This window comes from Bidens hawaiensis, unplaced genomic scaffold, assembly GCF_021521415.1.
Source record: "Bidens hawaiensis isolate Kalapana, Puna unplaced genomic scaffold, B.hawaiensis_p1.1 tig00074962_1, whole genome shotgun sequence".
NCBI lineage: Eukaryota > Viridiplantae > Streptophyta > Magnoliopsida > Asterales > Asteraceae > Bidens > Bidens hawaiensis.
The window spans coordinates 2,175-21,409 of NW_027503008.1; the positions used below are offsets into that span (position 1 = coordinate 2,175).

Below are 19,235 nucleotides of genomic sequence, written 5' to 3' on the forward strand. Positions count from 1 at the left end.
TTATTTTTATAAGATAACATACCCCACATCAAATGTTTTATATCAATTCACGACTATTTTAGAATAAGACATTTGCCTTACGATTATGAGATTTCATGGATCAAGACAACTAGAAAATCATAACTTAAAGATAACTGGATTATTTTGCACTTGTGTTTTATGATTAGAAGATTTCATGAATCAGGACAAGATAAAACCATAACTTAAGGTAACTGAATTATTTCTTATGGTTTAATTTAAAACGGTAAAAGTGATTAAACATAACACTACTTCCATTCAAGAACACCAATAAAGACACTCAGTTGACTTTCTGTTTATCCTTTAAAACACTAATTTTTTCTTTAATTCTATATCATCACTATTTTATAAAAAGTTAATTGACTTATTATAATAAGTATTAATTTTACGAGTAAAATAACTTATATGATATAAAGTATTTTAGAAACAGAAATATAAACAGTAAAAAATATATAAAATAATGATTTTATATTAAATAAAATACAGTATACAAGTCATTGAAGTCATTAACTCAATAAATTTCACTAAATATAAAATTTAAACGAAAAAAAAAAAAAAACTTGACCCGGCAAACCTTCAGACGGGCCGTCAGCTCCAACCCTACCCTCCCGTGCTTTTCATCTCACTACGCGCATACCTCATGGGCGTAGGGTTAAAGGCGGTCCGTCTAATTAGCCTGGACAGTAAAACTAGAACCATATTAAAAGTTTAAAACCAAATATGGTTTTGACATCATATACATATTCCAAAATATACATTAAAATTAAAGAATAAAAAACAAACAAAATAATAATAATAATAATAATAATATAAAACATAGAAACAAAATATCACACACCCTTCGACTATCCAAACATACCAAAACCACCCCAACACTTTGAATCTTGTTAACACTCTGTTCTTAACATGCATTCATTAGTGGCTTAACTTAACCTGTCCAAAATATCAGCAACATGTCTCATTGATGGTCTCCTTTCAGGGTTACTTTGCGTGCACCCGATCGCAATCTTTAAAACCGCAATCATCTCCTCTTCTCTATCCACATCCTCGGCCAACCCCGGTCCAAAACATCCAAAAACGGTCTCTTTTCCTCGATACACAACTGGATCCACCGAACAATATCCATTTCCTCGAGGCCATCTTGCACAACGGGCTTTTGGCCCGTTATCATTTCAAGTAAAACGACACCAAATGAGTAAACATCCCACTTTTGTGATGGTTTCACCACTTTGAAAGCCTCGGGTGCTTGATAATACGAGGCGTTGGAAGCGGATGCTGACGTAGCGGTTTCTGAGACCATCCGGTTGGATTGGAGTGTCGGTGTGTTGCCACCGGCTATGTTAGCCAAACGGCTAAGACCGAAGTCGGATATTTGAGGCTCCATGTTTGGACCGAGTAAAATGTTTGATGGTTTTAAGTCACCGTGGATGTATTTTTTCGGGCTGAATTCGTGTAGATAGGCTAGACCTTTTGCGGTCCCTCTCATTATCTTTAAACGTGCGTGCCAAGAAAGTGGCACCAAAGATGTCACACCAGGCATCCCTGAAAACGAAGTTTTAGAATTAAACGGGTTTGGGTTGTCATTTCTAGCCCGTTTTAATAAGTGGGTCGGGTTGACCTGTTTAATTCGTTTAATAAAACGGTTCGACACGTCAACCTGTTAACTTAACCCATTTATTTCAAACCCCTAAATTAACATATTTTACAACTCAATTACTGTCCATCAACCCGTTTAATATGTTTAGATAAATGGGTTAAACGGGTCATGTTTAACTAAACGGGTCGACCACGTTTAACCTTTTTATTACAGTCCACTAACCCGATTATCATATTTTACAAGTTGATTACCATCTGCTAATCCTTTTGACACGTTTAAATAAATGGGTTAAACGGGTCGTGTTCGGGTTAACCCGTCTAATTATACAAGTCGACCCACCAACTTGTTTACAACCCGTTTAACGCATTATTACAACCCACAAACCCAATTAAAAAATTTTACAACTTGATTAATGATTACAACCCGTCAATCCATTTGATACGTTTAGATAACAAAAACAGAGCGCGTTAGATCGAAAATTACCGTGAATCGCGGTGCCAAGATTCCCATTCGGGACATAATCATAAATAAGCAACTTCTCGTCCACCGACCAATAATAAGCCCGTAAAGTCACAACATTCGGATGCCTTAATTTCCCGATCGCTTCAACCTCACTTTGAAACTCCTTAAACCGTTGCGAACCGCCTTCACCTAACCGTCTAACCGCCAACGTAATCCCGTCATCAAGCACAACCTTATACACAATCCCAATCCCACTTTTCCCCAACACAAACGCCGACGCCTTCAAAAGCTCATCCAAATCAAACCCTAACCGAGAACCCAACGCCACAAGCTCACACTCTTCGACATTCTCCGACAACGTCTCCGACCCGTCTTTCCTAAAACACAAAACACTCGTTACCGTCACCGCCCCGACCGCCTCCTTTCTCATACCCGTTACTCTTTCTACCGCAACCACAAACCCTCGAATAACAATACGATAACACCAACCCGATCAAACAAATCCCGATCACATCACTCACGATAATCGCCACCACCGTACCTCTACTCAACCCTTTCCGACCCGTAACACCCGTTTGACCCGACCCGTTGACCGGCCGGTTCGGAAACAAAAACGAGTCATTCCCATTAACATTACAAAGATTCTTCAAAGGCGGCCCGCATAGCCCCGGGTTCCTGATAAAAGCGGTCGGGCCACGGTTAACCAACGCGCCGGTTTGCGGGATCGGGGCGGATAAATTATTATAAGTGAGATCAATGTAAATCTTTTCAGGAATATTACCAAGGGTATATGGGATTGACCCACTAAACATATTATGAGACAAGTCAAGAGTGTCTTTTAAACTAGTCAAATTACCTAAATCTTTAGGGATTAAGCCACTAAACATATTATGAGAAACATCAAGTTTTTCAAGAAAATTAAAATTCAACCCAAACCCATCTGGGAATGACCCGGAAATATTATTATGACCCAACACAAGAACCTTTAACCTTTTACAATTAACTATAGAAACCGGTAAAGACCCATTAAACATATTATCAGATAAGTCAAGTTTCTGAAGGTAATTAAGGTTAAAAACTTGATATGGCACTGACCCAGATAGCATATTCCCATAAAGCACCAAACTTTGAAGGTTTTGAGCATTGAAAAGATGAATTGGCAAGTGACCCATGAACCTATTGTTTCTTAAGTTAAGGTGTCTGAGTTGAGAAAGTGCCTAGAGATGGTGAGATGGGGCCCAGAAGGTTGTGTTTTGGGAGGCTTAGTGAGATGACTCTCTGGTCTTTGCATGTAATGCCGTTCCATGTACATGGAGTGTCGTTTGATGGGTTCCAGTTGGTAAATGAGCCGTGTGGGTCTTGGGGATCGAGTGTTTGAAGGTTAAGAGTGTTAGGCCTTCGTTGTTTAAGGAAGTTGTGATGTGGGTGTTGAGTAGAATCAAGAAAATTGGTAGGGTGTGTAAAGGTTGCATTTTTTTTCAAGAAAACATGAATTTTGATGGGTTTTTTGGTTGTTTTTGGGAAGAAGAGTTGCAGGTTTTAGAGAGAGAGAAGAGTTGTGTGAGTATGGATTGAGTTATTGGAGAGGTGGAGTGCATTGAAGAAGGTAAAGTCAAGCTGGTTTTTGCCTACTAGACATTGGGAATATTGTATATAGACTTTTACAATTGTTTTTTATTTTTTTATAGGATGAATTAATGTAAATTTTAACAGACTATTAAGCCATTTGTAATGGGCGTTTAGGAGGGGAGGAAGGTCAAAGAATATATGTAGTTAAAACGTTCTAGGTATTTTATGTCATGTGGTATCCATGTCATCAATCGACAGTTTTACAAAAGTGGTATTTTGCGTCATGTGATATCCCTGTCATAAATCGAGAGTTTTGCAAAAAGTGATGTAGTGGACAAATCGACATAACTCTCCTACAATAATTACATTTATTCTTCTCTCTCTCTTCCCATGCACAATTTTATCAAAACTCGTGCTACCTTCGCATTTTGTAGAAAACGCTCCCCCAAAACGCCTAGGGGGCGATGTTCCTCAGCGTTATGGAGAAAAACGCTTGGGATACCGCCACCACTACGGGTGGTCTAAGAGCACTCTCGTCCAACCCTCTATTTTATGTGAGAGGTTTTTTTTTATAATTTAGAGAGTGATTTAGAGTGTTATAAGAGAATAATTTTTATATTTTATAAAACGTAGTGATTTTTCTGTATATTTGAAAACTACTATTCACCCTCTATAATTTTTGAATATACTTTGAATATGGTTGTGAGTGAAGGAAAAAGAAATGGTAATTATAAATGTATAAAAAAATATTATTTAATTGAAAAGAAGAGAAAGTGTTTTAGTGTAACAAAATTAACTAAAGCACATTACAATTTGTCTCTCATTTTCAATTAAATAATATTTTTTTATACTTTTATTATTACTATTTCTCTTTTCCTTCACTCACAATCACTTTCAACAAATATTAAAAAATTATAGGGGTAAATAATAGTTTTTCAAATATACAGAAAAGTCACTACATTTTCTCTCTCATATACTCAAAACACCCTTAACCACAACCTAAATTTTAAAAACCCCACTCACAAAATTTTGTGGTTTGAATGTGAATGCTCTAAAATGTCCAGGTACACTGTCGCCCCATCATTTTGGGGCGTCTTGTTTCTTAGCATTTTGTTAAAAAAAGTTGAAAGTTAGAAGAAGGTTGAATCATGAGATTGTGAACCAATGGAGAAAAAGAATGAGAGGGGGGAGGGGGTTTGTTGATGAGGGTGAGGTATTCCTTTCCATCATTACGTCTGGTCTAATAAGAAAAACTTATTTTAATAGTTTAATCTAAACGAATACTTCTAAGGGTTGTAAAACTCATCTCACTCACGTAATTGCTATAGATACTTGACTTAACATCAATTTTGTCCACAATAAAGGTGCGTTTACCCATTTTGCAAGCAAATACAAATGAAAGTTTATGACGATTATACGAGTATTTTAGTTATTGACAACGAAAGTGAAAGTTTAATGTTGGAATACAAATTATGAGCATAAGTTATTATTATTTAATAATATTATAGTTTAAATTATTAAAATGAAATGACTACTTTAAGAATATGTCCTTATAATATAAGAAAAAAAATACTATCTATATCATAAAATAGTTAAAACAATAGAGACTGTGTTGTATATATGATTGATTTAAAAAACAGTATAAAGAATAAAAGGTAATAATTTTTTTTTGGGGGGGGGGGGGAATCCAAAAATTAAATAACTATTAATGAAGATAATCATACGTCTCAATCAAATTAAATTTTCTTAATTACACCTTATATATTTATACAGCTGCTAACACTTAACATAATACCCAGCATCTTGATATAGTACCGACACAAAATACAAAATTGCTCATCCGTAAGCAAAACTCTAAACAAATCTAAAAAGTGCATCTTCATTATAAGTATAATGGGATGCTGGGTATCAACATCGACTGGACACAATCGTAGCTGGTACTGATATTTGTTTTCATGTTTCCGATATCAATACCATACAGTTTTGCTATTTTTTAATATTTTCAATGGTATATGTACGAACACATTCTTTTAGGTTGCGTTAGGTAGATACATATTTAGAATTAAATACTTATCACATTTACAAAACAATATATTTAATTTACATGTCGGTTGTAAATCGTTTGCGTTTACTTCAATCTCTGTTTTAAATTATAGGGATTAGAAAAACCAAAAAACTATCGTATATTCTGCCTTTTTAACTGAAAACGAATAAATCACGGCTATCCTAGATACTCAATAGCAAACATTGATCTCATACGCCCATAATCGTAGACATCACATGATATATAGCCTAAGCCCACCATATATACTATTCCATGAAAAACCGCCGCTCAAATGTCCATCGCATTAAAAGTAAAACCCGGTTGAGATCAGATTCGAACTTGAGGCCTTATAATCTGCTGTATAAATCTCACTTTTCCTCCAATACTAGTTGAGCTAAAATATATATGATTCTATAATATTCAAATGGTTGAAACGTCTATATCAAATAGATATTAGATATATTAGCATCAATCTATAAGTAACTTATAAAGCTTATAAAACAATGATAATAATTCATAATAATCACACGTACAATGTTCCCAACTATTTCATGGATTGCACTTATATTAACAACCACCACATTTTTTACTAATTCATGATAACACCAACATCCTTTGTTGAGAGATCAAATGATAAAACAAACAACATTTGGTCATCCAAATAAACGGTCCTGTTCTTTTGCAGCCTTTGGGTCCATGGGCAACTTTTATATTAGTAATAATTTATATATATAGATACAAGTATACAAGCTCACGAGGGATCATAATGAAAAACCCAACTGTGAAAGAGAGGACCGTTTAGCTGTGTGGGCCGGTAGGGGCTCGTGCCATATATGTGGTAATAAAAGGGAAAACATTTTAATAATAATGAGTATAAAACTTATGAAATGTAAGTAACAATAGTCAAGTGTCAATGGATATTATATAAACGTAAAAGTTTAGTCGTTCGATATTATCGTAGGGCTTGACTAGAATTTCTTTGAATGCTAAAAGCCAGGGCCGTTCTTGAGAACGTTTAAAGTTTAAACAATTAAATTTTTAAATGTGTTTTTCGGGTTATGGTTTGGATTGTGTAATTTTTTTAATGATAATTGGCTTAAATGATTTGGTTAATTGAGTTTAAACATTGAAATATACATTTTTTTTAAATAAGATTTAGGGCCTATGGTGGTGGTTGGTTGGCAGCGAGTCAATTGGTGGTGGGTGGCGGTGTCCATGTGGTGTTTTCCGGCAAAAAAAGTGACTTTTCAGAACAAAAAGTTTTTCGGTGACCTGAAACTAACGGCAATAGGACTCTGTTAATCGCGGATCGTTAAGAACAAATAAGTTAAAAGTTGGGACCACCAGTAGCTAATTCGTTAGCTGGGAACCGCAGTGACCAAAAGAAAATAATAATTGAGATTAATAAAAACCAATATACATACTTTTTATCCATCACTACGTAAAAAACATATAAATTTACTCAACAAAGAATTTGATAGAGAGAATTTATGCCGGTTTTACCCACTCTTATTGCCATAAATTTTCCATCAATTTATTTAAAAAAATAATATTGGTTTTTTAATACTTTTAATTTTCACTCGTGGCTAATAACACTCACAACTTTCGATTTGTTATATACCACTCTCAAGTTTCATTCTATTTGTTTTTGTTACTTCCTCACTGACAGACAACTAACGTCATTAGTATAATCTGTCGAAAATCATACAAGAAAGAATTTGATAGAGAGAATTTATGCCAGTTTTACCCACTCTTAAAAACATATAAATTTACTCAACAAAGAATTTGATAGAGAGAATTTATGCCGGTTTTACCCACTCTTATTGCCATAAATTTTCCATCAATTTATTTAAAAATAATAATATTGGTTTTTTAATACTTTTAATTTTCACTCGTTGGCTAATAACACTCACAACTTTCGATTTGTTATATACCACTCTCAAGTTTCATTCTATTTGTTTTTGTTACTTCCTCACTGACAGACAACTAACGTCATTAGTGTAATCTGTCGAAAATCATACAAGAAAGAATTTGATAGAGAGAATTTATGCCAGTTTTACCCACTCTTAAAAACATATAAATTTACTCAACAAAGAATTTGATAGAGAGAATTTATGCCGGTTTTACCCACTCTTATTGCCATAAATTTTCCATCAATTTATTTAAAAATAATAATATTGGTTTTTTAATACTTTTAATTTTCACTCGTTGGCTAATAACACTCACAACTTTCGATTTGTTATATACCACTCTCAAGTTTCATTCTATTTGTTTTTGTTACTTCCTCACTGACAGACAACTAACGTCATTAGTGTAATCTGTCGAAAATCATACAAGAAAGAATTTGATAGAGAGAATTTATGCCAGTTTTACCCACTCTTAAAAACATATAAATTTACTCAACAAAGAATTTGATAGAGAGAATTTATGCCGGTTTTACCCACTCTTATTGCCATAAATTTTCATCAATTTATTTAAAAATAATAATATTGGTTTTTTAATACTTTTAATTTTCACTCGTTGGCTAATAACACTCACAACTTTCGATTTGTTATATACCACTCTCAAGTTTCATTCTATTTGTTTTTGTTACTTCCTCACTGACAGACAACTAACGTCATTAGTGTAATCTGTCGAAAATCATACAAGAAAGAATTTGATAGAGAAATTTATGCCAGTTTTACCCACTCTTAAAAACATATAAATTTACTCAACAAAGAATTTGATAGAGAGAATTTATGCCGGTTTTACCCACTCTTATTGCCATAAATTTTCCATCAATTTATTTAAAAATAATAATATTGGTTTTTTAATACTTTTAATTTTCACTCGTTGGCTAATAACACTCACAACTTTCGATTTGTTATATACCACTCAAGTTTCATTCTATTTGTTTTTGTTACTTCCTCACTGACAGACAACTAACGTCATTAGTGTAATCTGTCGAAAATCATACAAGATTGCCGTATGCACTTCACAACCGTTAGAACACCCTTGCATCTTATCGATTGGCCCTCTCTTTGCGCCAATTGGAACTTGGAGTTGCTGCAGTCGCCTTCGGTAGATGGAGCCACCTTAAATCAGAGGCCGTCGCCGGCTACAACAGAACTCTAACCGTGTCACACCCTTCTTCTCTGTTTTCGATTGTCTACCTTGCCGGAAAATTGGGATTCGACGGTAAATCGAGATTCCACTAACGACAAAAACAAATATGGTGAAAGTTGATATCGGTGGATATCAAATTGAAAGTTGAGAGTGGTATTAATCAGCGAGTGAAAGTTGAAAGTATTAAAACTAATATCACTACAAAACACACTTTTACACCTATTATAAAAAATAGTATTCGAGTTATTAAAATGTTTAAATATTAATAAGAACAGTGAGATAAAAATGGACATGTGTTTTTGGCAAATAGCCGTTTGTAATCAATGTAATGGGAGCCATATAAGGAACCCTACTCATCACTTTTAACCATTTTTAAGCTCCTTCATGGATCTACTTCGAGGGGGAAATATATAAATAAATAAATAAATACTACTTTCTTTATTTATCATGTCGACAATATAGTATTTGAAAGGAGAAATGATTATAATAGTTATTGATGTCTGGCAGCAATTAAATTTGAAAAACATTATTAAACATCAAACTATTGTTTTTTTTTTATGTTTTCAAATCCCATTTTTCTGTTCACTATAATTCAAAACGTTTATTGTTATATAATATTTTTCAATATTTTTTTAAGGAATATTGGTTTATATTAATCCCAACTATTGTCTTTTGATTATTGCCGGTCCCAACTAACGAACTGGCTGTTAACGGTCTCAACTTTTAACGTATTTGTTCCTAACGGTCCGAAACTAACAGAATCCTAACACTGTTAGTTGCAGGTTGCCGAAAAAAGGTTTTTGGCCGGAAAACTCACAGTTTTTCCCGAAAACTCAACATTTCCGTCCTAAACATCTTGGTAACTTTGTATCGGACATGTAGAAACTTTTTTTCAAGTAAAAGCCCAATTATTGAGGTCTCCGGAATCCTAGAATTATCGTCGGAATAGATTGATGGTACTCAAGTGATGGTGGTTGGTTAGCGGTGTGTCAATTGGTGGTGGTGGCGGTGTTCAGGTGGTGTTTTCCAGCAAAGAATTTGACTTTTCTGGCCAAAAACGTTTTTCCGGCAACCTATAACTAACGACGTTAGGCAACTGTTAGTCGCGAACCGTTGGGAACAAATACGTTAAAAGTTGGGACCGTCAGCAGCCAATTCATTAGTTGGGACCAGTAACGACCAAAATACGATAGTTGAAACTAATAAAAACTAATATACCTTAATTTTATCGACTATATGCCTTTTATTTTGCAATCTGAAGTTTCATTTTTGTATTTAACATCGAACATCACTACTCAAAATGACCTAGGAATAATATTTGTTATAACTATAAGTTCCTTTTAAGTTTTAAAGTGCCTATTTTATTAATACACACAATAAGCATAAAAAAAAGTTTTAGTTTTGCAGTCACTCACATGTCACATGAATACATCTAATAAGGTTGTGTAGTGTCTAGCCGGGATCGCCATACTGGTGGTTGCGGCTCAATGCTCAAACCATGATCGACACTATTTCGAACCAATATGCATCATCCGTACACTCTTTGGTTTCTTAATTTTATATAAATTCAAATTAATAAAAGTCTCATAAACCAAATTTTTTGCTGCTATACATATATGATAACTTATTCTGGAAAAATTTTGGTTGACAGGCTGAGCCATACATATATGATTCTCATGCATATACATTCTTAAAAACCCTATTGAAACAAACAAAATAATAATAAAATTTGGACCACTTACTGATTTCCATAAATGAATGACATGGACAACAGATTGATGGTTGTGCAACAATCAAACAATGTTAGGCAACCTTTTTTTTGTCGAGATAAGTGTTCTAAACTTTATTGTTTTATATATTTGTAATATAGTACATATTCTTAATTAAAAAGTTAAGACTAAAGTATACTCATGACTGGTTTAGAAAGGTACATATTATTTTACCGAGTGGTCACTTAGGAATATTTTACCGATGATCACCGATAATGCTTTACTATTTGATTACCGACAGCTAATTCACCGTTGGATCAACAACGACTATTATAGAAGGATCAACGGCTACGAATTTATCACTGGGCCGGAGCCTGGAGGTATATGGGGTAGTTGAAGAGAGGAGACGAAAAGGGTGAGTTAGTCGTGCGTAGAGGAAACCATGTAGAAAAAAAATATGCTTTAGAGACTCGAACCAAAGCTATGGTAGAGCCTCGATAAGATGAGATGTCGATATATAAAGAAAGTAGATGTATAATTAAAGGGTGATATATTCGTAAACCTAAAATTAAATAAGAAGCCAATAAGCTTTTGTTGAACGTGGAATGTAAGTGATGATTTAAGCTGAAAAACAGTTTAAAACTAAAAATTTCCTTTAGCACCATAAACTAGAGACTAAAACAATATCGAAGAATCAAATTATTTTTTATAAGGACTTAATCAATACATCTTTTTAAGTGAACATCTATGCTTTATTTTATAATATGAGTGCAACTTGTTTTCAAAAAATAAGATGATTCTTGAGATTTATAATATTGTATACCATAAGGATAAGGATGATTTTTATAAATTACTTCTAATAATAATACTTAACAAAAAACAGGTAACTTATATCAATATGATAATTATAATAAAAACCATCCACGTTACGAGTTTTACATATCTTCAAACCAATTTAACACATTAGAGCATCTACAACAGGGTGATAAACCTAAGGTTTGGATCTACGTGGCGTACTAAGGACTTGGTTGTTACAAACTTCTTTTAGTTGTGGAACAAAGTCCATGGGCCAAAGTTTGTTCATGCAAACTAGTGGCAAACTAGTGAGGTGGACAACCTTTCCTCTCTCCATCTCACATACACATATATTATATATTATTTTAATGATGTTTGTAGAGGTTTGTTATTGTGAAATAAATGAAAGTTTTTGAGAAAAGTTTAGAATCTGATGTGGAGCTGACGTGACGGTTTGTACAAGTTTGTTGTTGTAGATCACATTTTACCATTTATGAGTTAGTGCATGTTCCTCCATAAAAGCACGTCTGATACTGCAAGTGTACATCAAACTTTTTGTTAATGACTTAATGGTGTCAAAATTATTTTGTTGTTTAATTAAAAAAAACAAGGGAGGGGTGGTAAATGGTATTAGTGTAATGTATGTTAAGTGTAGTTTTGGAGACTTTGTAGAAGCAATTATAGTCCCTATACGTTTTGAAAACTTACATTTTGCACCAACAAAGATCAGAATATAAATAATACACAAATAGTTTTGATAAGAAAGTATTTTCCAACAAAAAGTAGTGATTTTCATGACATCCTTAGAAAAGTAAAAGGTTATTAACTTATTATAATATTCATGGATCATCAAAACTTTAATTTATTAAAAAAGTTGGTCAGTATTGTACAAGGTAGAGTCTTCCTAATTTTACATAAATCATTATTGTTAAATGGGTGTTAAAATTTACATTCTTTGTAATTACTAAATATATCATTCCTAGACACTTTGTTTGTAAAGCTTTTAATGGATAACATGTTATAGATATTAGATACTACACTTTATTTTGGTTCATCTAGGGATATAAGTTTTATCTAAAATTAATATATATCCTATATAAATTCTATACACGGGACATGACTCAAAATTTATATAGAAATTTAACAAAAATAAACAAATCATGAGGTGCCTGAAAATGTATAAAGTTATTATATATTAAAAAGTATAAAACAAAAAAAAAGTTGTACTTTAAATAATAAATAAAATGTGAAATTAAAAAAAAAAAGTGTCACATAGATCCATTTTGTTGAATTTGATATGTTTCTTTGTCTCAGTTTTGTCTTATTTAATTTGTAAAGCAATACCAAATAATATAATACAACATAATAATCATAACTTATAATGCATATGAGAGAACCAATAAACAAAAAACAGCAATATTTACTTTATAACGAATAGTTAGAAATACATATGGTTTAGGAAATACCCTGCCCTTTTCCAATGAATGAATGGAAATATCTTTTGAAGTTTGCCATATTTTGATAGCTTTTGTTGTCATGATCTGAATCGGTAGAAGATATAGCCATTGATAACCAAGTGCACCAAAAACTATATTAGTGACGAATTTATAGTCACAAAAAGTTTGAAGCTTTGTGTGTAAGAAAGGTTTGCAAACAGAAGAAAAGGATGACTTTGGAATGGCTTTTTAGTTCATACCATTTTACTTTTTTTTAATGATTTTTTAATTTTTTAATAAATAGCTAAATGATAATAGTGATTATTATAGAATCTATATTATCATTGTATTAATATCTTTTTATAGGTTTTATACACCTTTAATACATTGTACGCAACTTGTTACAAGTTGTGCTCTGAAATCAGTTGATTTAAGATTAATACGGTTTGATTCTGATGGTTTAGCGGTTTAACGACCATAATGATGATATATAAGTTGGAACTAGGGATGTCAATTTGTTTCTTAACAACTCGGGTTAGAAACGAAGCGCTTAACACAAGTATTTGACATGAATACGACTCGCCTAACTACTTAATATGTCATGGCTATAAGACTGTTTTAAGTTTTATATACCAATAAGGGAAAATGATGATGTCTAGTATATACTAATTTCAATTATTTTTTTAAATAAAATTGCATGCCACATTTTTTGATTTAACAGGTTTTATCGTCTTTATTATTTATATTTATCTCACTTTTGGAATATATAGTTATGTAGATATATTATAATCATAAATCATTTTTAAAATGAATATTTAACCCAAAAAGCTATTTTAAATGAACAAAAAAACGGATTTAACTCGTCAAAACTGTCAAAACCAAACAATTAAATCGACCAGTTTGGCTTACGGTTTCCAGGACCGTTGTTAAAGATTCAGCCAAAGGGCCGTTAACACCCGAACTTTCAATCCACTCAACCAATTTTTCGTATTGTACATTTTACACAATCACGTAACAAGTACAACTCGTGGTTGAAAATGACGTAAACCAGCTCATTTAGTCCGGTCTAACTAGTTGACTCATCAAGTTTCCGATCCTATCAAAGTTAGTGTTCAACCGAAACACAACCCGTGTTTCATGTTTAAAGTTTAAACCTTGAAAAGCTTGTGAAATCAGGGTCTGAAAACCTTTACATATAACAAAGATAAAAGATTACAGTAGTACATATTACCTGTATTTCAAGTTAATAAACCATACACATATCTTAATATCATAATTCTCTTTTAACTAATATATATAATAGGGGTGTTAAAGTAATTATACCCGTCGTAACTAACTCAAAGCTTTTCAAACCGACCGGCAGATCCATGGTCCTGATTCTCTAAAGACGCCATACCCAATCCTTCACTTTGATGTTTCTCCCACCCACCCGTATCCGCCTTCAGATGGAGCAAATAGTAATATATAGACGCCACCATTGAGATGAATGTCAAGGCGGCCCCGCCAGCAAACACGCCTTTGCGTAGGGTCTCACACGACAGATCACCGCCACCGTAGATAACTTGATATTTAGTGTGGTAAGCGTTTTTTGTGGATCCTGCAAGCAAACATGCTTCTGCCCCGATAAACGAGACCCTGTTGTTCACATGTGAAAAAGAAACAGATCACCAATTAAATGTGGCGATACATGTGGTTCATATTAGCTGGCAAACAGGTCCAAAGGTGTTAAATACGTCAGACACAACATGACACAATAAACTAATTGTGACATTTTCTACAAACACAAACACGAACCTGTTTATAAATGTGTCAACGACCTATTTAATATGATTAATATCACCTATTTAGTGACTGCTCGGAACATTTAAAACAATTAACTAATAATAAGATAAAATAAAGATCACCAAAAATAAAGATCCATAATAATAATAATAATATTTTTCAAGAACAATCTTTATTAAAACAAAAGTTCATAAAAGTCTTAATTAACAGATAATAAAATCTATACTCTCTAACAAAAGGCTACAAGTTTGCCACTTGTCACTCCTAAATAAAACCTCACCGTTTTTAACAAATATATAATAGTAAAATAATACTTGCCATTCTTAAAATTATGCTTCAAAATTTGTTAATTTAATATTTACTTCCTATTTTTTTTTCAAGCATTTGATATTTATAATTATCTTTTACTTTAAAATTGTTTTAAAGACTATTGTACAACGACTGTATTAATAGTGTTTTAACGGGTTTATTGTTTCTTTTATACTGATTATTTATTAAATATTGTATTTTCAAAAATTACTCGTGTAGTACATAGGCCTCAAACTAGTATGTATATATTTTATAAATTATTGAAAATACAAATAGGTCTAAATGTCTAATTGGGTCTAAACAGGTTAGGACCTGTTTAGACATGATTATAATCGTGTCTTAAACGTGTCGACCTGTTTACGACACGAAACCTGGTAAGCTCAAACCCAAAACCTATTTAACTATGTGCCGTGTTAACAGGTCCGTGTCAAAAATTGTCAGCCCTAGACCCTAGTCATATACTTAAATACTTAAAACTCAAGGCCATAAATAGGTTTACGAACAAAAGAAAAATAAAAGTAAAATAGACCAATATCACATGACATTGAATAAGCTAACAGAACAAAGAAAATAAGAAAGACCCAATAACGTACCAACGCATGTTGCACGGAGCGCATGATGTGCATGCCAACATGGTATCAAGGCGACACGGTGAATGATTTGTGACCACACCGCCTTAACACCATGTTGGCGAGCAAACATGCAACCGATGCATCATGGGTTACTAGGTTATCGCATCTTCCTTATTTCTTTATTCTATTAGCTACTTCTAAGTAATGTGCTATTTGTCCACTTAAAATATATTTCCTTTTTATTTGTTAGCCCATTATGAACAAACTCATGAAGTATGAACTAAGCCTAAGTCTCCCTGGTTCTCTCTACTATTTTCTAAAATTCTCTTACAAACATATGCACTTTTTTTCTGTCCATGACTGTTCATTTATCAACAAACTAACATAAACGAACTTCTCGCTGAACAGTTCATGAGCTGTTTGCTGAGCGATCGTTCGTTTACAGCCCTAGGCGTGAATGTGTGATAATCCAATTTGGTACTAAATGATTGATGATTATCCAATCCAAATTTAGCCTGATATGCTACTTGAAAGTAAAGGTATAATGTGATGGATGCAGGGCCGGCCCAACCATTTTGGTGGCCCAAAGCGAATAAAAAATCCGAGGCCTCTATAATTTTTTTTTCTGATTTGTACTTTTCTTTAAATTATTCCTTTTGGTTTCACTTTTAATTAATTGAATAAGTTAGTTATAAAACTAGATAGTCCAATTTCTATTTAGATGCTTTATTTTATGACATAAACTATTACATGACAATGTTAGATTTGTTTCATAAAAAAAACCCAACCAAGTTGCAAATGTGTTTAAAGCACAAGAAGAAATTGCTTGATTAGAGATGTTAGAAAAATCTTGTGGACAACACCACAAATTCAACAACATAATTTACATGGACATTAATTATTATGACCACATATAATCATAATTTTTTTAAGAAAAAGAAAAATAGCATAAAGTTTGATTTTAATCTTCCAAACTTTTGCTACAAGTGAATATAAATATATATTCAGGTTATAAAGTTAATCTATTAATCTTCATTTTAAGATAAATGAAACAAAAATGAGCAAAATGTTTGATTTTAATCTTCCAAACTTTGCTACAAAATGTATATGTAGGTTATTGAATTAATCTATTAATCTTCATTTTGAAATAAATGAAACACATTTGAAATGCTGGAAAGGAAATTATTATAGAATAAATGTTTTTTTCTAGAATAAAAAAACAAAAAAAAAATAAATATGTGGGTGGGATGAGCCTCATTTTTGTTTCATTTATCTTAAAATGAAGATTAATAGATTAATTTAATTACCTAGATATACATTTAAATTGTAGCAAAGTTTGGAAGAGTAAAATCAAACTTTTGCTCCTTTTTGTTTCATTTATCTTAAAATGAAGATTAATAGATTAACTTAATAACCTGAATATATATATTCAATTGCAGCAAAAGTTTGGAAGATTAAAATCAAACTTTATGCTACTTTTCTTTTTCTTAAAAAAATTATGATTATATGTGGTCATAATAATTAATGTCCATGTAAATTATGTTGTTGAATTTGTGGTGTTGTCCACAAGATTTTTCTAACATCTCTAATCAAGCATTTTCTTCTTGTGCTTTAAACACATTTGCAACTTGGTTGGGTTTTTTTTATGAAACAAATCTAACATTGTCATGTAATAGTTTATGTCATAAAAAAAAGCATCTAAATAGAAATTGGACTATTTAGTTTTATAACGAACTTATTCAATTAATTAAAAGTGAAACCAAAAGGAATAATTTAAAGAAAAGTACAAATCAGAAAAAAAAATTATAGAGGCCTCGGATTTTTTATTCGCTTTGGGCCACCAAAATGATTGGGCCAGCCCTACATCCATCACATTATACCTTTTCTTTCAAGTAGCATATTAGGCTAAATTTGGATTGGATAATCATCAATCATTTAGTACCAAATTGGATTATCACACATTCACGCCTAGGGCTGTAAACGAACGATCGCTCAGCAAACAGCTCATGAACTGTTCAGCGAGAAGTTCGTTTTTGTTAGTTTGTTGATAAATGAACAGTCATGGACAGAGAATTCAGTTCGGTTAACTAAATGAACGAACACGAACAGAGTAGGCCATGTTCGTTCAATTGTGTCTGTTCATGTTCATTAATGTTCGTTTGTTTATGTTTGTTCATTGAAGGTTTTTAACACTTTTTAATCACTTTTCTAATCTTATAATATAGATTTAAACAAAATTACCAACTATAAAGCAAAAATATACGAGTACCATGTGATTAGTTTATACATAAATCAACATATGAATATGAATGTTAAAAAAAACAAACTTGATAGCCAACCAAGCCGTTGACACCAACCATCAGTTAACCAAGCCAAATAAAACAGTGTTTCTGTTCATTTGTTTCCGTGAACCGTTCATGAACAAGTTCATTTCCTTAATGAACAAACACGAACAAGAAATTCCGTTTAGTTAGCTATTCATGAACCGTTCGCTTGTCCGGTAAAACTTGAACTGGCAAAAACGAACACGGCCTTGTTCAGTTCGGTTTGTTTACAGCCCTATAACCACGCCTTAATTACACTAACAGACATGAATTATATAACCAAACAAGCAGTTAACAATCAAACTTCGCCCTAACTCTAACAATAGCAGCTATATTCATATACCTATGCACAGTTATGACCTCAGTTCCAAATTCCACTACATAATTATAAATACATGAAATGGACGTATAAAACATGAAATGCACGAAATGGTTTATTAACTTATATACATTTTTTAATTATTTCTATTATTTTGAGAAAAACCTCAAACGAGCCTAAGCTCGGCTTGAGCTCGTGTAGGACCTTAAACGAGCCAAAGCTCGGCTCGAGCTCGTGTAGTACCTTAAACGAGGCAAAACTCGGCTCAAGCTCGACTTAAAAATACACAAGGATCGTGAAAGCTCAACAAGCCTAAACGAGCTTCCCATACAAAGCTAGAGCTCAGGCTTGTTAACTAAACGAGTTTTATTCCAGGCTCGAGCTCAAAAAATCTCCGCTCGTTTCGAGTGTTTTATCGTTCCAAGCTCAGGTAGCTCACAACCAGCTCAGCTCGTTCGCGTCCTAACCTAAACAATATTCACAAAATTCATACCTCTCCGCACAATTAAGTCCTCAATTCCAATTTTCACTACATGATTATAACAAATACTAACTAATTAACTGAACAATAACTCACCACGACAAAACGAAGAAGAAAACCGCCATAGTCCTCGAAAACCCACGCACAAGGCCTTTACCGAAGCACAAACACTTCGTAACGCCGTTAACTACCGTTTGGCTAATCAACAACAGTCCAAACGCCGTTAAACCGTACACTGTAGACGCATCGGATGCGTAGACGCAGTACTTGTAATCGTCATACTGATCCGGTGTCACTTTCGCCTAATTATTATTAAACATTAGTATATAATAAGTTAACTGAATTGAATAGACTACTAGTAATAATAATAATAATAATAATAATAAGTTAACTGAATTGAATAGACTAATAATAATAATAATAATAATAAACATTATATAATGAGTAAACCTAATTAATAATAATAATAATACCGTGCTACGACGTCGTTCGGCACCGATTGCGAGAACGAAGGCCGTGAGGTGGAGAGAGGTGATGGCGACGAGAACGGAGATTGAGACCGCCATTGATGATGATGATGATGATGATGATGGTGAGTGTGTGTGTGTGTGTGTGTGTGTAGTACAGAGTGTATAGAGGTTGGTATTAATGGCTTTATTATTAAGATATTTATTATGAGTTGAATTTGCTTTTACTTTTTGTTATCTGTTATG

The 19,235-nt window shown here is 32.9% G+C and overlaps 1 protein-coding gene and 1 pseudogene across 1 annotated transcript; both read right to left on the minus strand.

Moving 5' to 3' along the window:
* Positions 1-905: 905 nt before the first annotated feature.
* Positions 906-3,549, minus strand: LOC143606479 (receptor protein kinase-like protein ZAR1 pseudogene; annotated as a pseudogene).
* Positions 3,550-13,796: 10,247 nt separating this feature from the next.
* On the minus strand, positions 13,797-19,159 carry LOC143606482 (uncharacterized). Its single transcript, XM_077082241.1, has 3 exons — positions 18,996-19,159; positions 18,619-18,824; positions 13,797-14,370 (listed from the first exon to the last, which is right to left on the minus strand). Exons 1-3 carry the CDS (start codon positions 19,086-19,088, stop codon positions 14,073-14,075), a joined length of 597 nt encoding a protein of 198 aa, XP_076938356.1. The 5' UTR covers positions 19,089-19,159; the 3' UTR covers positions 13,797-14,072.
* Between the last annotated feature and the right edge of the window lie 76 nt (positions 19,160-19,235).